Genomic DNA, 22,926 nt, shown 5'->3' with positions numbered 1-22,926 from the left:
GTGAATTGGCTTCGTTACTCTGTTCTCCTCCCCACTGATTGCTGGTGTGTCATGAGAGTACTGACGTCAGGCTGGTGTTACATGATCCAGGTGTGGGGAGTCCCCATTACCTGTAAAGCATTTTGAGTGGAGCTTCCAGAAAAATGCTATATTAGTGTAAGGAATTATTATTATTATTATTATTATTACTATTATTATTATTATTATTATTATTATTATTATTATTACTGTATATAAATAACACATACACAAGTACCAAGAAAAGCAAAATAACAAATTTATTAAGGATAATGAACAATCAACAGTTACATACAGAAAGAAACAGAAAGAAAAGGGTAATTCATGCAGCATGTGGTTTTAAATGCCATGGAAAGAGGCTGGCTGATGGTTTCAAGGGTAAGAATTATGAACAGTACATCATTAAGATGAAGGATAATCTTCAAGGGTCCAAAGCAGGTGTAGGACATACATAGCTGCTACTCTGGGTTTCATCAAAGGTAATAGTACAGGGGGGCTTAGTAAGACAGCAAAAATTCCATATTCCCATGAAGTTTTGATTATATATTATCATCAATTATACAATCATATACATAAGCATAAAAACTGAAAAAGAAAGCATTGACTTGATTTTTATGAAAATAACGCACAGCCAAATATATGAACAGTTTGTGCAGTGAAGATATGGGAGGCCTAAATTGTTGCACCAACAATAAAACAGCAAACAGGCGTGGTGAGGTGTCTGCCTCCCATTCTTTTTTCTTCTTTTCTTTGTTTTATATTCCTCCCTCTCACTCATTACTGTTGCACCAAAAGAGTCTAAGACAACTAGAACATTTGGTGGTTTAAACATTTTCTTTAACACCTCATTTGGCAGTTCCACGATACTGTAGCTCATGTATTGATTTCTATTTACATCTTTTTTATTGATCAAATTATAATCTCATGTAACAAATATGCTTGATCAAAATATTATTGTCATATTGATTAAAATAAGTACTTGTAAGTACTCTAAAACAAGACAATTGTATATGTGTCTAATTTTCCAATGTTAAAATTCAAATGAATTGAAAGTAAACGTACATGTAGCTAAAATGTTCTGAATGCATATGTGAAAACAATCGTACAAAGTGAATAAACCAGGCGACTATTCATTTTTGCTGTTTAATGATCTTGAGTTCAGAATAGGTTACATCTGCTTCATCCTGGTTTTCCTGATTTGGGATGTTTTTCTGTCTGAATCTAACAGCTAAAGAAAAAAAAGAAAATGTGTTCAGTATGAAGAATTTTTTAAGTGATTTGTCTTAGAGTAAGGGTTAGGTTTTGGGGCAGATCATCAAGATTTAATTTTAATGAGAATTTGTCACGGATGTATTTTGTACAAAATGAAATTTAAATTAATTGTTAATAATGATATTTTATGCACAACATTATTTTTCCACATTGTTTCTACCACCTGGGTACATTACCAATTGGTACGGTTAAATTAACATGCCTATGGTACGGTTTGAATTGAACAAAAAATCAATCCAGCACACATAGATAATTTCAGGAAAATGATGCTTTTATAATAGATTTTATTCAGTTAATTTTTCAATATAAAGTAACATTTATCTGTAATTTTACTAAGCAACATTAGTGTGAATGTATATAAAATGTTGTTCCTATTGTTTACAGAAATATATATTATATACTATACATATACTAGTAGAAGGTGAAGTACAATCTTGTTAAAATCATTTCTGAAATCATTCTGTTCAAACGATTATATGGAATTGCAGTTGTGGCATGAGGATACCCTTTCAGAGAGACTAAAGACCTTAAAAAAACAAATATGCTTACTTGGAGTTTTCTGTTTTCGAGAGTAGAGTAGAAACATAACTACTGACGAGCAAACAAAAAACATAATCCCAATTCCAATGCACCATCCAAGTCCAGTCACCTGCATTGATTCTTCATCTTTTGAAGAGATGTATTAATTAATTATTATTAATTAATTATGTATTATTATTATTATTATTATTATTATTATTATTATTATTATTATTATTATTATTATTATAAAAGTTACTAAGTGCACAAAGTAACTTTTCAGACATTTTAAATTTAGATACAGTATTGATTTCCCATAGTTTTAATTGTTCAACAGTTACAGAAACCAGAGAGTTCTATTACAGGAAATATATGATTTAATTGTCATATTATATGATTGTATGATTATGTGATTAATTTAGATTTCTTTTTTTAAATATTGAAATTTTACTTTATTTTTGTAGTTGTGATCATTTAGATTTGTAAAGACAAATAGCAGTGATTCAGCCAATCACAAAAATATTTTTTTTGTTTTTATGATATCACAACATAGGTTACTACTACATTAGTAGTAATTATCTATCAGGTGCAAATTGGAATTATCTTACCTGCACAGGTAAATGGAAGAGGTTCACTGTAACGTCGGCTGACATAATTTGAAACGGTGCAGGTTACTCTTCCAGAATAGCAACTTAAACGAAGTTTGTGGTTTTCAATAATGTGAAAAACAACTGTACTATCCAGAGGTTTAACATCGAAACTCCAGGAGTACAAGGGGTCATCTCCACTCTTAAGCAAGCAGTGCAACTCTGATTGTCCATTAGAAGCCTTCATGTATTCTACTACAGGCTGGGACACTGGATCTTTCATGAAAAACAAAAGGGAAATTAAAAGGCATTTTGTTTGAAACCTAGACCTACTAGTCCTACTATGTGCTTATTAATAATTAAATGTCAATTAATATTATTAAGACACTATCTTGTGCTGTTCACATGGTTATACCATTTTATTTAGACTGTAACAAACTATGCCTTGCTAAAGTTGGTCACTATGATGCTGGATGTGTTTTTTTTTCCACACAAAGCATTGATTATAAATTAGTAAAACCAGTCTTCATAAAAATATGTAACAATATCTTACCCAGAACATTCAGATTATATGTAATTTGGAGAATATTTTTTCCATTTTTGTCAAACAATTTAGCTGTAATCTCTCCAGTATCATTTTTGCTGACATTGTCCAGTCTGAGAGTCCCATTCAAAAAGATTTCAACTTGCCTCCCATAATAGTGAAGTTGAGTAGAATTTCTCAACTTGGCCATTCTGAAAGTTTTCATGGACCATTCAAGTTCATGGAAGTTTAATTGGGTTCCATTGTCCGCAGTCAGGTAGACTGTACTGCCTGTCGCCACATACAGATTTGGGGAGGCTCTGCTGCCTGCAGCACAGAAAAAAGAAGCAATAGTTAATTGATTTCTTCAATATATAACATTATAGAGAACCCTTTTAATAATAATAATTCAGGCATAAATTAAACAGTAACTTAAATACAAATTCAAAATAAATACCCAATGCTTGATGAGAGGTTATTATTAAATGGAAGAAAACTGCCTCTGAACAACAAAAACCTGCCATAAAGCACAGGATTTGGGATTAACAAAAATTAATTTAATCTGTGCAAATGTTGTACAGGTTGTAGCTATGTCGTATATGCTTTATACAACCACTTCTAGTATGCCAGTGATGTGATATAGGCTAATTTCAAGTTATCTGGCTAAAACAAAATAGTATTATAAATACGGATTATACCGTACAGTATGTCTACGCTAAACACTATCAATCTGTAATTTAAAATTACATTGTTCATTTTGGAGTGAATTTGGAGCTGCAAAAATAACTTCAGTCATACACATTTATGAAGTAATATATATACAGTATATATACACAATATACTGTACTGTATATCTTAGGTTATATTTTTAATTGAAATGTGTATAATATAATTCAAAGATCCTCGCTACATTGAAATATTACTATTATAAATATTTGAATTTAACCATCAACTGAAGCAAAGAGAATGCCAGTGAAATTATTTTATGTATTGCCTATGCCACTTCCAAAATTAAAATTAACTCAGCAAATATTCGTTCATAGTGAAGAAAATGAAGTGATCTGTGTACCTGGTAAAAAGAGAAAGGAGAAGGCGAGAAGAGGCCATGCTCTGTCCATTGTTAGAAGGGTTAGAGGGGATATTAAACAAATTCTCATATGCAAGAATTTATGATGAGTGGAAATTTCAAAACCACAGTCTCAAGGTGGAATCATTACTGCGGGTGCTGCCACAGCTGGCCTGCACATTCTCAATGTGTAATTCAGTGCTGTGCTGAATGACTCTATATCTAACCATTGCGTTAGTATATATACCAACATATATACCATAATTTTATATTGGAAGTACATTGAATTATAATTGGTGAGGTATGAATATACCTCAGAGAATTTGATGAGGTATTTGTATCATATTCCACAGGCTTCAGCATGAATTACATCTTAATAATATAAGGTAATGTATAGTCGTAGAAGTATTACAGACAAGCCATGCATATCTGACAGACTAAATTACAAGGTACAATGTTAATAAAAAGAAAAAATAAATTACAAAAGAGGATAATATTATCATTTTCAGTAGTCTCATATGTAAACAAGCATTAACTACCTTTAACACCCTGACCCTTAAGTGTGGCCGCATCTTGATTGTATTGCTTTAACATGTTGCTGTTTTGTATATTAAATGAACTGGCCTGTTGTATTGATGGCAGCCTGAATGAATGATGCCTCATTGATCAAGCCCTTGGACAAGATAAATTCAGATGAATCTGATACAGTGTCATTTATGCATATCATGGCAAAAAAAAAAAATACAAACCATGGCACAGCTTGTATTGCTTCCAATACTGGCCACACATGCTACTACTCTGTAACTCACTGTAAACCCCCTTCTGATAAGACATATTAATCTGCATACTTCTTTAGAATTAAGACAATTTAATTGTATTATAGGAATGTAAATTAATACTGTTAATAGCAGTTAATACTGCTGCCTCATACAGTAGCTCTCTGGAAAATAAATTATATAGAGCATGAGTTTCCTATGGGTGGACTGGTTTCCTCCTACAGTTTACTCCTACAGTTCAACGACATATCTCTAAGACAAATGGAGTCCAAGATAATGCCTTGAAGTGTGATGGACTAACATCCCACTCAGGGTGTAGTCTAGCCTTGTGCCCTGTGCCTTCAGGTTACACCACCATTTACTGCAGCCCTCTAAGGCTAGAGAGATTATTGAGAATGAAGGGATGGATTGATGATTGATATATTCATTCTACAATTTATATACTTAAAATTATACTTTATGCAGACTAATTTTTACTGACATTTTCTTACATGTCTAATGCAAAGCCGCAGAAAGAGGGCAGGGGCTTTGTGATTTCAAAAGTTTGTGATGTGTTGCTTTTTTCCATCCTCTGCACTAAAATGGTATACAGGAAGAGTATCATTACCTTCACCTTGCTTTTCAATCACCACATACTGTATGGCTTTAATTCAAATTTGTATTTAATGTGAAAATCTGTTTTTTAAGCAATTACCTTTGCATTTACTGAATGAATAAAGTTTAGAGATTCCATTGTATCAAAATCAACTTCAGATATTTTATCTGTTACTTGCAAATGAAAGAATGCCAGAGTCCAAACAAAATTGTAGGTACCATTCTACCATTCTAGGTATATCACATTAATAAAACATATTTGGGTATTTTGTGTAGTATATCTTAATTTTATCAACTGAGTTGTATATTTTTGTAAGCTGAGTCTGATGTCACTCCCCTTTACTGTTTATCATAACTGTGTAAGAAAAAAGAAAATGTTGAGAATGTGCTGGGATTTTTCTCAGTTCTAAAATATATGAAACTTTAAAGATGTAAACACAACCAACAGAAGAATCTAGCATTATTGCAAAAGTGCATGTACTGTAGGAAAATAACTCTACTCCACAGCTTTGAGAGCAGGAAGATATTTTTTGAACAGCATCAGAAAAGCTATTATTGTGCATCAGTGTTGCTCTTAACTGATACTTCTTTGTTTTATCCTCACTAAAGAGACTAGGGTTGCACCTTACTTTACACATGTACAGCTATTTCTATTGTAGCTGCAGTATGTTTATGTAGATATGACTACTGTATATGTTTTGAAGACAACTAGACAGATTCAACATCCTCTGAAAAACACAAACATCCATAACTTCACAACTCATATTTTGCCGAAAAGACCTGAAATGCTTTCAGAACCCCAAAGCTTTTGTGAAATACATACAGTTAGCACAAAGGAAGCAGCACTTTTATATAAGGACTATGGCTTCATGAGTCAGTAGCTTGAACATTTGAAAGTCAGGCCATGTCAACGGTTGCAAAAACACCCCCATAGTCACATAATTGTGGACAGGAAACTCACATCCTGTTTTTATTTTTAATCTGACAAGAAACAAGGCTTCTTCTCACGTAGTTAATTATCTTCTTAGACTGACCAAATACAAAGCAAAACATCAAAAACACTTAACTTCCCTTACCTGTTACTCAATAAGTAGTTAGAAGTATTTAAAAACTATTGCAAATCTTTAAAAAGGGCAGGTAGAAAGCACAGAAGGCATTGATGCTTATCAAAATATAATTTATTCCTTTTTGAAGTTATATTAATTTACCAACCTGGTTTTTAATGTTTGTTATTGATCAGAAGATCATCAGTAAATCAGTTTTGCTATATATTACTATAGATATTTTAAACCATGTATGCAACACCAAATACTTTAGATACATTCCTTCTGAATCCCAGATTTCAACATATTTTTGCCATTTATGAAAAACTTCTACATTTTATAGGGGTTGCTTTAACACTTAATACTCAAAATGCATATTAAATTGATGAATTATGATAAATTACACCACATATTATAACAATATGTTTTTACTGTGTGGCATTCTTTTTGTTTTACTCCAAGAATCTTTCTCTTGCAGCTTTCTTTTTTATTATCACTCCAAAAAAACTTCTCATTTCCTAAAATCACTCTGCTGTACCCCTATCTTCAGGGTTCTGTTTTATTTTGAGGGCTGTTTCATTTTCCAGGATAATGTCATAAATCTGAGGGACAGAGGTACTTCAAAGATTTCCACAAGCAAGATAACAGAGTTTTAAGGTAGCAGCTGAATCTAATGGTAAGGACTAATTGAGAGGTAATAATTAAAAGATACAGAAATCATTACTTTACTTAAAGTCTTCCAAATTATAATACATTTTATTTGTGCCCTTGAAAATTGGTATGAGAGTTGATAAACCATGATTATTAATTTTATTAATATGTTACAGCAATGTTTTTTTTTTCTAAAACATGACAGATGTACCTTTAAGTGAGAATGGCCTAATGGGATATGGTTTCAGTATATAAGAAGGAGGAACTGTTCAGAAAAGGATGAGCTATAGTAAGAGGTCAGCTGCTAAAACATTCTTTAAAACAGATTCTAAAAGAGACTTTGAAAAGAAAAATCTTTAGTTAAAATACTTAAAATCTGGAGTACAGCTTTTTGGAAGAAGCTAGGTCACAACTGACATTTCATTAATAAGAAGATCTTTATTTGTGATCAGTTAAACATGCTGATGTGGCATTAGGTTTGCAAAAGTTAAATTGAAAATGCAAGCTGACCCCCCCTCTGCTCCCCATTCTAAAACTTTAGAGTAGACGTATAGTAAATTTGCTTTGAAAGAATGTGGATAATATGATATTGTTTTAAAGAGCTTAGAAATATAGCAATATTTAAAAAACATCAAATTGAATATTTTGCACAGCTTATATCAGTAATCAGGCTTTAACATTTAAAGCATTTTTAAATTCACAAACAGTTTGATAAAGCTAGGGAATTAGGGCAACTTTTTGTGATCCACTCCTCCTCTAGTTGCTAACCCAACTCACAGTAACTGTGTTAATAAATGAACCGCTCTGCTGGAGTGGAGGGGGTGCAGTATCTGCCCATCCTCATTCTCATTTTGAAATACCGGGGTTGTTGCTGTTGCTGAGTTGCAAACTAAAAATGACTGAAGATTCCAAACTGAGTGGGTTAAAAATAACTGGAAACAAAAAAATAAATAAAAAACATGTTTCTTTACTGATTGTGATGTGTGCCATTGCACTGTGGAATCTTTACATACATTAGGTCTTAGGTCAGTTTAGTCAGTTAACTTAGTTCTAGAGAAGAAATGCTTTTGTGTTTCTGAAAATAGCAATGTGACACATGAGGACAGGTGTGGGCAATCAGCTATTGCCCTAGAAATCAACAAATGTTATTGACTGTCCTGTCACTTTGTTGCCTTAGCGATCCGTATTGCAGCATAGACTACTGTATCCGTCCCGCTTTGTTCCAGCTTGAATGGTCTCGTGCATGGGTCCCCCTCCTCTACAAAACAAATAAAAACCAGATATCAAGAATTCGACAAGATCAATAAACCTATTTAAAGACAACCAGTTATTTTGTCACAAAGGTTTTCTGTACAAAAAAAAACTCAGGAAACCATTTTTAAAGTGAAACTTCTATACTGGTATTTTCTAGAACATGGTTGATGCACAAAGCATGAAACAGTGTTTGTGATTCAGTGATAACTACCTGAAATCAGTATATCAATGACTGTTCCAAAGTACTGCATATCAAAACCTGCAAATTATACTCAGAGCTACACTTGTTTTCTAGGACCTCAATCTCTGTGTGGTACTAAAGTAGGTTGAAAAGATAAGGCCAAAAACAACGATACCTACCTGATTGCTTGTGGCCATGTTTCTTCACACAAAAGAAAATAACAGCAAGAGCAATGGTGACCACTGTCCCAGCAGCTGCAACGGTTATCACCATGTACAAAATAAATCCTCTTATTCTGTCTGGAAAATCATAGGATAGTATTTTAATTCTCCATTCCATCGTGGCTTTCACACAAATATTAGCAATTTACTTCACAGTTAAATGAAAATAGGTGTTTGATCCATGTATCCCCCATTGCCATAAAGATTTTAGGACGTTGCCTTATGCTGTATTATTTCTCCCTATTCATAATATTCTCACTTTAGAAAAGCATCACTGATTATTCTAAATAAAATATAATATATACACGGGATACCTCAGTTGTACTAATTCATGTGTCTTCAATTGAACCATAAATTAATTCAGCCATACTACAAAAATAAATACATAAAATTTAAATTATAAGTAATTCATACTTTATTTAAGGGTGGTATTTTTTGTCATATTGACACACCCTTTACCTTTAAAACTGAGATATACACTTTCTAGGGCCTGTAAATTATCAGCTTTTTATATTACTCTACTTACTTTGAGTTCCACAGTCGAAGCAGACATGGGCATGCTCTTGGTTTTCAGCATTGTTCTTCACCTCACAGGATAGAGAAACATTTTCATCCTCTAGAAGTGTTCCATTGAGCCTACACTCAAATATTAAATCCACTTCAGTCTTCACTGAGCACTTAAAGAACACTGTCTTGCTTTTCAGAAAATTGTAAGTCACCACAGGCTTAGACAATGCTAGGTCTAGAACAAAAAAAAATCCAACTCAAGATTACTCCAACTCCAGACTTCTGTTGTAAGTTTTATTTGTAATGATGAGAACAAGTGATTTGTAACTATAAATTTACAATTTACATTAACTGTAAACTAGAAAATGCCTAGAAAATGTAGTTTATAAATAGGAAGATAGATAAATATTAAATATTACTGTGATTGTATTGTTGTTTATTTGTTATTGGATCTACCCTCTAAAGATGTATTACTCTATACAGTATATTACTGGTAATGTCAAAGTAAGATGTCTATGCTGTCTTTACAGTATTTATTTTCTAAATACTTTCTTTGGACTTTCCAAGGGTCCTTATATTGCTCAAGGAGTATGTGAAAATTGCAACGATGCAGAACATTGTTCTTACTCATTTAAACTCATTCCTGATCACTGAACTAGAAAAGCAATGAAACATTTTGCTGAAAATGCTTTGGACATTTGCATTAGACAGTGCATCTGTGTTCTATAGTTTTCCAAATTTAAGATCTCTCATTCATAATCATGTTGTACTCTAAAAATCACATCTCACCTTGTGGTAGTTCATAGACAGGTCTACATTCCGAGTGTGTTCCATTTTTGAGAATGACATCCATACTAGATTGCTCACATTCTAATCGTGTTCCATTTTTGAGAACATCCACACTACAGTGTCCAACATCACTCTTCAAGCACAAATGCAACATAAGTGTCTCATTCGGGAAAAGGTTTGTTTTGTTTTCATAATCGCCATAGGATTGTGCCCTAGTATTATTATCAAGCATAGCAACAGAATTGTTTCCGTTTTTCCGGAAAATGCAGGAAAACTCTGACACATTGAATCGGACATGAGGAAATCCTGGGCTTCCCAAGACTACATTGAGACAAGAGACAAGAAAAAAAAACGAGTTTCTTCTTAAATATTTTTACAAATTTATACATTTTGCCACTTACTAACTGTATCAAAAATCATCTTTTTTACCAGTTTAATTTGGCATTGGGTCATGAGTGTAAAATTACCTCTTCGCCAAAGCACAATATGGCTGCTGACTTTTTAAAATATAAAAAGCAATGACTAAAGTAAAATTAATGTGGGATTCCAGCACTGTAGGTGTAAGCCCTTTGAAAACCCATTTAGATTTCTACCACTGTAGCTGTTCAAGATAATAAAATACTTTACTTCTCTATAGGGAATCAGGAATAATTCACCTGATAATGAATTAATAAAGTAAGACAAAATATGAATGTCATGCTAACAAATTTTAATTATAGCACAAATACAAATGTATCATTTGTGAAAAGAACTCACCAGACAAAAAGCTGAAGCAAAAAAGCATGACCAGAAGACAGCAGTGGAAAGTCATGTTCTCATTTACAGTCTGTCAATGCCAAAATGAGGGAATGAATATAGAATTCAGTGTGCTGAGAATTTCAACATGGAAGTTTCCGAATGTGTTCTAATTTTATGAGGCTTGTCTCAGTACCTGTTTGGGTTTCTATATAAAATCAGCCACTTTTACTCAGGCTCTGCTTATTTTACTCAATTCTGTTCAATTGACATCATGCAAATGAAGGGGAGACAGTAGCTTACATGTCAGGCATATTGTTCATGTGCTTTTTTTCTCCAAAAAGTTGAGAAATTTGTTGCACATGGTGACCAAATTAGAAAGAGCAGTAGCTTTTGTGTATTTTTATCTTAGAAAAACTCGAAGCTTGAATCTACGCATTCTATTAATGACATCTTCCCTTCTTAAAGGAATCTTAGCCTCCCTTGAGCTGTGTCACTCTCTCTGCATGTCTTAGAATGGGTGCTAACTGTATTATTCACGAGCCTTTAATTACATATCTCATCTTCCAGGTCATATGTTGTGCATGTGATATTGTTCTGAGAAATCTCTTTTTTTATTGCACTTTGACTAAAAAGAGGAAAGTAAAAGTCATTCTTTTTCAACATGCGCTCATCTTCATTTTTAAAATGACCTTTGCAAATTTATTTTGATGAACAGAAGAGAGCAAATTTACTCTAAAAGTAGAAAAACAGCAACAACAATTTAAGCATGTTACAAAAACAAGTGAAGCCCATTTGGGGCATGTGGCTTATTTGGTTGCTACTGTAGCATCTAAGTGACCCAATCACCCAAAGTGATTTTGTGCAGCTACTTTTCAAAAGGCTATTGAACACCAGCTTCAGAAAAACATGGAACCTCAGAAACATCATTCCAGAATCCTACAGAATACGCAACCATTATCCAGAAGCTGCAAATCCTAGTGAGTCTATTCTGGAAGAATAGGGCACAAGGCAGAACTGCCCTCCACCTGGATATCTTAGGGCAATGTGAGGAAACAGCAGCTCCAGCAGAAAATGCAAGTCCAACACTGAATCAGACCCAGAACTGAACTCGTACCACATTAGCTGAAAGGCAGAAGTGCCAACCTTAATGCCAGGGAGCCAATAGTGAGGAGCAGCTCCACCAGCTCTTCTTCATATTGAAATAGTCAGGAGTCAAATCTACAGGACATGCAGGGGAATGATGCAATAGCCTAGCCTGGTGAGTACATTCAACGTAACTGTAAATAAACGTTATATTACCAGAATATTTTACAGTACTAAATGATCAATAAATAATACTTTTCTTCATTAACCACCACAGTGTTTAACAATTGTTTAGCAGGATATATTGAAATTCAGAGATCCTGAAGTAGGGGAAAATGTTCCCACTTGTGTTGTAATAGATTACAATTGTTATATTGTATAATACAAAATGTATCAATAGAAAGTTATACTATCACATGCAATTGTAATAACATTTTTTAAATAAAGTCCCTGGAAAAATTCAACTTGACAGACAGGAGCCAGGCAGATGTCATTTTCCCAGTTTGCTTAATTCAGTCAGATATATTTGGACTGTCCATGGAAATGTATTGAATAGAAACAATGTAAGCTGTGAAAGAAAGACAGACTTTAGTCTTACTGATGGTACTGTATGTATTGGTAACATAACCAACAAGTTGCAACATTGTAAAGCAAATAAATGAGCATTATAATATTATTATAATTACAATACATGATCTTATTGTCATACTAAAATAAATTTTAATTCTCAGGCTGCAATAACTGAACCTTTTCTGTCTTGAGCAGAAGAGACAATAGATAGATACTTGATAGATAGTTTATTGTCCACTACTGTTGAAATGTGTCTTTGGCTTCTCCCATAAAAGTACAAAATACACAAACAAAACAGTAAAATCACATGAAGTACAGTACATTACATCACAAAAGTTTGTGATACATAAATAGACTACATTAACATACATTCATTGAGCAGGGACAAAAGATAATATAACTATAAATAACTTTATTTGAATTTGGTACCCTGTACAGTCTACCTGATGGGATCACTATGAATTGAGAATGGAGCGGGTGTGTAGAATCATCTGTGATGCTCTTTGCCATTCTGAGGACTGTATTATGATATACAGTAAATTGTTGAGCTGGGGCTGCTGTTTCCCAATAATTGTTTCTGCCATCTTAGAACATGGACACAAATACACATAAATCTGACTGTGTAGCACAGAAATGAGAGAGAGTAAGTGTCATATCCCTGATTACAAAATGGATTCCATAATCCAAAACTGCTTTGTATAATTAAATCTCAAGATCAATCCCTTTCAAATCAGTATTTATATTTCTGTATCACATAGAGCGTTACCAAAAACATATGTGTATTTTTGATGAGACACAGTGAAATGAAGCTTCAAAATAATAACGAAATAGCCTATGAAACTGCTTACTGTACATAGCCAAAATGTTGGCGTGCATGCTTTAAATGCGTGCTTTAAATGTTTGGCGTGCTTGCTTCAAATGCAAGGGATGATTTTTTATTCTAGTTCATCATTGCTGGCATTTGGATCAAAGGTTTTAATTCCACATAACCTGAAATTAGCTGGTACATTTTATTTTACAAGTTTACATTGGTCTCCTCTGTATTCTCCTATAAAGAAAAAGAGATACAGTAGTTTCAGAATTCAAAGCTACATTTCAGTATATACAGTACTGTTTACTACATACTGTGCTCTTTAAACTTGAGCAGCTAATCAAATAAGAGGGAATGCCACTGACCAGGAGTTTTAGGTTAAATTATTCCATGTCCCTGTATTTTGTATTTATTACTTATCCAATTGACTTTAGAAAACTAGATTTCTATTACAAGAGACTTTATAATTGGTTTTGAATTAATATTTGTTTACCAATATATTACACGTAAGTACTAATATAGTGTTTTCTTCTTTGGGAAAGAAATGCATACATCAAACTTGTTTACCACTGTAGTTGTCCAGAAAATGTCTTTATTTAGACAGGAGGTGTACAGTACTTACTTTGTTTTCCTATTTGTTAGACATACCAGCACAAAAACAGAGATTGTGAGGAAGACCAAAACCATACACAAGTGACACATCAGATAAACTGCCGTTTCACTAATCAGACCTGAGAAGAAAGACAAAATCAATCCAAATGCCCTAATTAGAACAGCTATGTTATTTTCTTTCTCATATACTGTAGATGCAATGATATACTGTACACAACTGTATACAACAATGACATGTCCTGATCTGAACTAAAGCTAAGCTACAGTTCACGGTATAACCATGTGACATTGACCTTTGTCAAACGTACATTTATGAAGAGCAACTCATGAATTGCTAAAAACAGAAAAAATAATGGGATACCTGATTAACTACTTAATGCAACAGGATATCCTGACATGGTGTATAATAAGCAAAATATTTTATTCTAAGCTTACACCTCTCATTAAGCTTAGAGATGTAGTCCAAATATTAATACAACAATATTAAAGAATTGAATTACATCAAGATAAATTTAATATTTTCTTCTATTTTTCAAATATATTGAGATGAATACAATTCATTATACTGTACCTTCTTGTACCAAACAGAAATAATCAATTTTCCCATCAGGGTTGCAGACTGTATGAATATTTTTGTCTAGAGGCGTGGAGTCTGAAAAAGCAAAAGAAAATCAATGAATCTGCATCCTATTTCTGAAGCACATACCACAGACTTTCTGAAAATCACTATGATATTGAAGACCTCCCCCAAAATAATTCCTTGACTGTTTTTTTCCAACTGGTACCTGCAGATTTACTGATTTTAGTTTGTCATCTTTGGGGTGATGTACGTGATTTTTTCTTCTTTTCTTTTTTTTCTTGCAATACCGTATACAGTATATCGTTATATTTTGGGTCCAACAGTGATCGATTTTTCTTGTTGTGCTTCTAACCATTGATATTTTTATCTCTAAGAACTGTGATGTTATTGTACAGGCAACAGACAACTTTCCTATAGTGGTTGTTGTCTGCAATATAAAGTTGTTTTGAAAATTTCTCCTTTATGATTCCTAAAACGTCTTAATCTTCCTAAAGCACTGAAACCAATTTAACTCTTTCTGTGGCTCTGGAATTTGGGTCTTTCATTTATTTGTCACTTAGTTCAGTGGTTATCTGTGAAAATGTGAACTGAGCTTTCCAAACCTCCATATGCAGGGGTATTTTCTAGAGAAGTAGTACTATATAATAATATAGTAGTATTATCAGTACACTGATAATAGTAAGTGTAATTATCAAATGTCATTACAACATTCCTTTTAGCAATATTGTCCACACAAGTAATAATAAATGCTTACCATTTATATACAGTTTAAACACAATTTTGTGTTTTGTACCATTTTTATAGAAAAAGTCTACACTGTAAACTCCTGAATCATTTTCCTGTATTCTGTCCATAATCATTGTCCCATTACTGAAGATCTTCCACCGATTTGTATAGTTTCCATTGTAAGAAGGGAAGGCTGTCTTGAACTGTGCCACAGAGATGTCTCCTTTCATCCATTTTACGTCATAGACATTTTCACCCCGGCCATTGACCAAAGACAGAGAAACTGATCTGCCAAGGGATCCATAAACTGGTGGACGCTGTTCATTATCTGTAGCACAACATATTGAAAGTTATAAGTCAGCTTTCATAGCCCAAATGTATTACAGTTCTGGATTTAAAATTCACTATCTAGAAATCCCAAACTAATTTGTATGACCTATGCAAATACCTTTAAATACTGAGAGCCATTAAACGTCAACCAAAGTTTAACAATGTACATTTGCATTCGGGTAAGATAACTTACAGATAACAAACAATTGTACAACTCCATGGTGTGTATGTTTTTTTTCCACATATAATATATCCCAGGAATATGGTCCTGTGTCTGGCTCTTGGGCATTATCCAGTCTTAGTGTCCCATTTGGGAAAAGCACAATTCCAGTTCTGTTAAAAGTGTAATAGTCATGATCTTTAAGGGTGGCCAGCAGATTGTCCTCCCTTTTCCAAGTAATGTGAATATTGGAGGGCAGTCTGACTTGCTGCACGTGGAGAAATACTGAACTCCCCTCTTCTCCATCCACACTGTCAAACTTGCTGTTCTCTGAGGGGAAAGCATAGGATCACCACTGTTAAAAAAAAATTGATCAATACTGACAGGAGACTGTAATAACATTGAATATAATATTGTCTGATATATTTTGTACAGAGCAAAAAAAATGGTAGACATCAGGGTTGATCTTAAACCTTCTTGTTTGACGAGAATAAGATTTACAATCACACACTTGCTTATATGCATCTCCTATAAATGAAGACAATGAGCTTCAGGCGCTACTTTTGTCTATGAAAGACTTAAAAACTCACCAAGCAGGAATAAACGATAGCTTTCCCTATGGCCCATTCTGTCTGTCTGCTCCAAAGTATATGTTCCCTCATCCATTGCTTCTGTTCTGTCGAGCCTGAGAGTTCCATCTGGAAAGAGTTCTGCTCTGCCATTGTAAGCTTCATGAAGCCGGACCTCCGAGTTGTTGAGACTAGCCACCTCCAAGCCATTCTTCTTCCACACAACGCCCGAACTCCGCAAGTGGTTCCCCTTTCTTAGATACAGGAACACAGAGCCATATAGGATGCCATAAACTGGTGGAACTGAAATAGAATAAATAACACCTTGATTTAAAAAAAACCTTTTATAATTTTGTGTGTCATTTCTGAATTACAGTGCACAAACAGCACTACAGTGGGAATAACATTTTCTTTCTTCTAAGGGCTGTGAAGTGATTTACATGTAAATATTGTTTAGATACTTCAGGCACCACAAAAGCAATGAAACATACTACAGTAATATAAAGTATTATAAATTCCACTTTTAGATTTGTATACACATACTGTATTTTGATATTAATATGAACTTATACTTAGTTAAAGGGTAGAAAATGGCAAATTATTCTTAGTTCTGCTTCAACCTCCTGATCAGTTATGTAATTTTTTATCCAGAACAAGTGCTATCACGTACAGTAGTTGTTATGAATATATTTACATCCTCAAATGTATTTAGACAGTCAAAAAAACAAGACAGTGAATTGATATTCTTGTCCTTAGTTTTTTAAGTCGATAAGCACTTTCACGTTTTCTTTCTTTAAAATAGTTTTTATGCTCGAGCTTTGAATTCTGATCAATTTAATTTCTGTTTCATTTTTGTCTTTTTCTGACAATTGTTTTATTATACATCACCATAAGATAGTGTGCCACAAAATGCACTATGATTAGAAGATACATTGTATTATATAAAGTAATGTTTCAAAAATCTTTGTTTCATCATGATCACGTTTACAAATCAAATTGATAACACAAACGATGAAATACCCCTCACTCACCTCATCTTCAGCATGCCAAAACAGTGAAACTCAAGAGGATTCTATACTTTGTAATCTGAAATTTCTACACTAGTTAAGGTTACTGAGAGAAAATGATCAGAGGTTGGACTTATGCTTGGGTTGTGTATCGCACAATGTGCCAGTAAAAGACAAAGTTTGAGTTTGTAACAAGTTTGTGAAGTGGCAAGAGAGACAACTCTCTGTAATCCTTACAGTACACTCAAATTATGAAAATAAAATGATACACAGTATTACTCATCTACATGAAAAAAGGGGGAAAAAATCCTGCGTTGTGACTTACCAGTTACGACAATACAATATGTTTCTCTATGTACAAACTTGCCATTGTTATAAATTTCCAACGAGTAATTTCCTGAATCACTTTCCATTGCTCCATCAATTCTGAGAGTCATATTAGGATAGAATTGGGATCTACGTGTATAAGTCCCATAATACTGAGCAAGAGAGCTTTTATATTTTACCACCAGCTTATCATCTTTCTTCAATGTGAAGTCGTCAGTGCTCATATTGCCTCTTCTATTTAGATGTAGAAAAATTGAGCTGCCAGTCTTAACATGTGTCTCTTCATTGGCCTCTGTTATAAGAAGCATATAAGTGAGGATTATATTTCTTTAGCAAAGACAAAAGCACTGTTCCATTTTTCATACATTTTAAACCTGAAAGTCCTTTTCAAACTTTAAAAATTATTTGAAAACATTAAGTCAAATGTTTAAATTAATAAGTAGTAACTGTTTTTAAAATAATAATTGAAATATTAGATGTATTCAGTCACACAAAGTACTTTATATTATTAAATGTATTATTTTTTCATGGTATATGAATACAGTAAATATTCCCAAAAGTGTATTAATTCTTTGTACACAAAAGGTATCTTCTACATTTTGTCTAAAATAATTAACATTATCACACCTAACAAGGCGGAGATTTTATGTTTAAAAGAAGACAAAATAGTTGATTATATTTACAGATTTGCCAATATTGCATGATTATACATATCTTCATAGTTTCAGCAGGTCATATTGTTTCAGAATATGGTATTGTTGTTAATTTCATAATTCATATAATTTAAATAAAATATAAAAATTAAACAAACTTGAACCTTTTGATTTTATTTATGATAGAAGATGATAAACCTTGCACTTTATACATGAGGCATATTCTTACACTTAAACTTGTAAGATGTTTTTAATTAGAAAGTACAGTACCTTACCGGTTAAAAATCTGGAAAAAGTCCAACAATAGACACCAAAAACACAGAGGTATAAATTCATATTTAGGTGCCACTGAGTGTAGCATTAACTGTGTAAAAGAAAAATATCGAAGAATAAAAATGCATTTACTCTTTGCAGATATGCCACAAATTTTAATAGATACACAATAAAAAACAGTGACCACCCACTCTTAGAATTCATAGTCCTGGGTGTGCTAGGGTATGCTTTGTGGGTCCATATTTATTAACAGAAACAGAATATGCGTGAGTTTAAATAGATTTCTGTTTAACAGGCTGTTCTAAAATAAAAATGAAAATGTGGTTAGACAAATACAGTTGAAGTCTTCCTGTAAAATACCAAATATGCACTACTGTGTGATCAGAGATAAGATCATAGGATAAATTATTTGGCAATGTGAATTTGATTCTACAATGTGCTGAAAGTTTATAATGAACTGTATAAAATGGGTGAAAATGAATAAATGAATTAAAAATGAATAGTGAATAATAATGAATCACTTTACAATGAATTCTTCTTTAAGACTTCTGTTTGCATTTTACTGTAAATATAATCTAAAATGTTGCCAATTTATGGCAACATACCAAGTGATTTTTAGTTTTGCTTCTTCTAAGAATGTTTATCCAGAAACAAAGAAAAATCATCAATTTAAGAATACATTTTCAGATGCAAAAAAATGCTTGGATTGATTTTTCACCAAACGAGTGGTGTCAGCAGATTACTGAAACCAGGACTCCCCAGGCAGTGTCTGTCAGAGAAAAGTAATTTGTTACATTGAGACTTCCAACATACCAGTTTATTCAAACTAAAATAATATGTCTTTAGGAACTTATTGATTGGGTCACATTCAATGTGACTTTGAATTGAATACTCATCCTGAAAGCATCAACAGTTTCTGATAAAGTAGAAAGAGGAGACAAAAACAATTTAGCACCAATACTTTTTGTTCATATCTTTTGCAATTTCATCTTTTCAGTATTGTATCACAAAATGGACACTAGGTGTCAGAATAATCACATCAAAATCCACTTTTCTGGCGTACAGGTAATGAACACTGTATACAATTAAATGCAATACTCTTTATACTGTATTAATAGAATGTACTTTTAACATAATAAAAAGATGACTCTGAAATACTTTGAGCTTTCCAAAAATTAAACAAATGATTTATCTATAATGTAATGGTATCAACCAGAATTAAGTCAACATTTTACAAATGACTTTTAAATATTAATATTTAGTACACTGATATAATAGAATCATAAAAGAGCACTGCACTCCATAATAAAAAATCAATGGAACATAACATTTTACATGAAGCACTTAATTAAAACTTTCAAACAATATCATATAGAAGGTCTTTCTCCAGCTATCATTTCAGATGAACAGAAGATATAGTTACTATGGAAATCAAAGTTAGATATGCAAATAGAATTTAAATTTCTTTAGTTTATTTTTTACATTTTAGGGCTAACACCATTTTATATCAATGTGGCAATTGATTTAGAGAATTAAATGCCAAAGTTATTATATATAAATGGATAAAGATGGAAATTTAGAAATGGGTTCAAATTGGTTTGAAAACAAATACCAGATCTTTATGGGCAAGTTCTTAATGATTGTGGTGTGTTGAAAGATGGATAGGAGGACCCTTCTGATTTACTGAGATGAGAAGTAATCACAAAAATGCCATAGAAACCAGTACTTCTTAATTCTTAGTTTAGACAAGCAGTCAACAGAAACTTCTAACACACAATTTGAAATGCTTTTGTACTTACACTAAAAATAAAAGCTTCAATCAGCAATACCGACTGATTGTGAATAAGGGTTTCATACTGCAAGAACAATTTGTTTTATGACACATTTCATAATCAGATTCAAATTGGCATCAGTAGCTTCATACAAACTGTAGAATATATAAAGTATTTCACAGTTAAAATTAATGAATGAATACATAAATGGCATAAAAATAAATGCAATTATTGAAAAAAATATATATTTAATTTGGGAAACATGTTATGACAATATTGGACCTGCCACTGTGATGTTCCTTTGAATTTCTGTTTCTTCTAACTAGCCAGGAGTCTTACAGCCTTCAGTCAGCTCTCTAAGCAGAAAACTGGAGTCAGGTAAAGGTCAGGGGTACAAAGCAGCACTCTGTATCACATGCAAATTGTGTCAAGGTAAGACCAAGCAAAGGGGCAGAGGGCAATAAAATGTAATCTTTATAGCCTGTCATAATCAAACTTTCCATAAACTATACCTTTATAGCCTGGCTTTAGTTAATGATTCAACTGGCAGGTGACAGAGATCCTCAGATATTTCAAAGCTCATCATGAAAAAAAACATCACCTTCTTTCTCATGGGAATATATTCACAGAGTACAAAACCACAACACTGCCATGATTTTGAAACCTTTATTTTCCTCTTTCTTGTTTTCTGTTTTTATTCACTAATACGAAGTTTTATTTGTAAACATTTTTCTAACATGAAACTAGTAGCTCTTTCGAAAATCAGTTTCTTTTTATCTACACGCATTTTCTAACACCACTCTAATGAACTCTTTCTGTAGTTTAACAGAGCTCATTTATGCGTGCTGTCCTCAGTTCTCCTAATGACTCACCACAAATTTCAGACGTCAACCTTATATTTCTAACCTAATATTACCTTTGAAGATATGATATAAAGAGTGTAACAGTGCATGAGCAACATAGCAATAAAAAAGAGCATTATTATTAATAATAATATATTGTTTTACGTTTTGTGTCTGCAGGGAAAACAAACTCATATAGCAGTGTCCTTGCAAAAGCAGAAAAGCAAACATAATCCGAACATGAACTTGATCATTTGTGGTGAAATATGATTTGAATGTCAAAGAACAGCAGATAAAATGCTGAGAAAAACCCTCCGAGTTCTAAAAGGAGCAGTGTGTGTCGTAATATTACCTCAAGAAGAAACATCAAAGTGTAACCTTTCAAACTTAACTTCTCAAGTGACTAGAATGAGCTGGAACAAGCCGTAGATGTTGACCATTTCCTAACCACAGCAATCTGCCTGTAAGATCGTTCTTCTCAAAGTGGGAAAAAAGAACAAAAGGATGAAAAAATCTTGTGATGAATGTGTGCAGTATTCAAGGCTTTTCAAATAGAATTGTGCCATGATTGTGCATTTCTAATTTCTAGATAGTAAATTTCAAGATTAAGAACTTTTGGTTTATTTATTTGGATTTATGATAATATCTTGATATGTTAGATTGTTAGATTGTAGTCAGTAAATCATCACATACAAGTTTAAGAGAAAAGACAGTGCTATATCACCTGCAACTCACAACTGGCAACTCACTGAATTAAGCGGGTGTGAGCCTGGTCAGTACCTAGATGGGAGACCTCCTGGGAAAAACTAAGGTTGCTGCTGAAAGAGGTGTCAGTGGGACGAGTAGGGAATGCTCACCCTGCGGTCCTAACACCCTGAATTAGTCACAGGGACGCTATACTGTAAAAAAAAGTGCTTCATATGAGGTGTTAAACTGAGGTCCTGACTCTTCATGCTCATTAAACATCCCAGTGTGTTTCTTGAAAAAAGTAAGGGTGTAACACTGGTGTCCTGGCCAAATTTCCCCCTGGTCTTCATCCATCATGGGCTCTTAACAATCCCCATCTATGAATTGGCTTCATCACTCTGTTCTCTTCCCCAGTGATATACTGAGCATACTGATGCACTTTTGCTGTTGTCGCCTCATCCAGGCAGAGGCGACACATTGGTGGTGGTGGAGGGGAGTCCCCATTACCTGTAAAATGCTTTGAGTGGAGTGTCCAGAATAGTGCTATATAAGTGAAAAGATTTCTTTTCTTTTGTGTTTACAACAGTTGCACGTTTAAGAGGTCCAGCACTATTTCGTGACAGGGGCCTTAGAGCCATCGAGATTACCTCTGTAGAGCTAAGTGAATAAATGCACTGTAGATTGCTGAACATAGTTTAATTCAGTTTCATATTACTGCATATCTATTTTTTTTTTAATTCAGAAATGCTGTAATCTTCACCTCCTGAGAGAATGCTAATATTATGCTTCACACCTGCAGGTCAGCAGGTTTCTTGTTACCACGGTAACTCTTCCCTTGCCAGCAGACGAAATCAGTGCAAAAGCAGTAATGATCTCTAAAAGGTACCAAAGAAGTGAAGCTCCAAAGTCAAGTGAGGATCTTTATTTCCTATGAATGCTTCTATCAGATGGTGAATTTCTTGTTTTAATGTACATTAATTTTATCCGAGAATAACAAATTACAAACCTGATCATTTGCTAGTTGATATTTTTTAATTTATGTAATACCAATTAAATTTTATTTTATAAATAGAGAATAATAATAAATCAAAAATGGAAACCTCTCTTAAAATCTCTTTTTGTTAGTATACAGTAGATATGAATAACAATTACTCACTTTATAAATTTACTGTTTTCAATATACAG

General features: G+C 33.1%; 3 protein-coding genes across 3 annotated transcripts in view; all 3 read right to left on the bottom strand.

Moving 5' to 3' along the window:
* Positions 1–260: 260 nt before the first annotated feature.
* LOC148650506 (T-cell surface antigen CD2-like) lies at positions 261–4,116 on the bottom strand. The gene is made up of 5 exons (XM_088602323.1): positions 3,989–4,116; positions 2,950–3,246; positions 2,418–2,672; positions 1,840–1,956; positions 261–1,246 (listed from the first exon to the last, which is right to left on the bottom strand). Exons 1-5 carry the CDS (start codon positions 4,074–4,076, stop codon positions 1,149–1,151), a joined length of 855 nt encoding a protein of 284 aa, XP_088458449.1. The 5' UTR covers positions 4,077–4,116; the 3' UTR covers positions 261–1,148.
* A 2,399-nt stretch (positions 4,117–6,515) lies between these two features.
* On the bottom strand, positions 6,516–14,380 carry LOC148650505 (uncharacterized). Its single transcript, XM_088604370.1, has 5 exons — positions 10,758–14,380; positions 10,002–10,322; positions 9,232–9,447; positions 8,664–8,783; positions 6,516–8,307 (listed from the first exon to the last, which is right to left on the bottom strand). Exons 1-5 carry the CDS (start codon positions 10,810–10,812, stop codon positions 8,210–8,212), a joined length of 810 nt encoding a protein of 269 aa, XP_088460496.1. The 5' UTR covers positions 10,813–14,380; the 3' UTR covers positions 6,516–8,209.
* A 1,977-nt stretch (positions 14,381–16,357) lies between these two features.
* LOC148650504 (sodium-dependent proline transporter-like) overlaps positions 16,358–22,926 on the bottom strand; it is a 28,319-nt gene continuing 21,750 nt past the window's right edge. The window contains exon 15 of the mRNA XM_088604366.1: positions 16,358–16,483. The gene's annotated coding sequence lies outside the window, so the exon portion shown is untranslated. The remainder of the gene's footprint in view (positions 16,484–22,926) is intronic.

This window comes from Lepisosteus platostomus, chromosome 13 (genome assembly GCF_059453375.1).
Source record: "Lepisosteus platostomus isolate fLepPlt1 chromosome 13, fLepPlt1.hap1, whole genome shotgun sequence".
Lineage (NCBI taxonomy): Eukaryota > Metazoa > Chordata > Actinopteri > Semionotiformes > Lepisosteidae > Lepisosteus > Lepisosteus platostomus.
The sequence above is the reverse complement of the archived record's forward strand: the minus strand, read 5'-3'. Positions and strand labels throughout refer to the sequence as shown.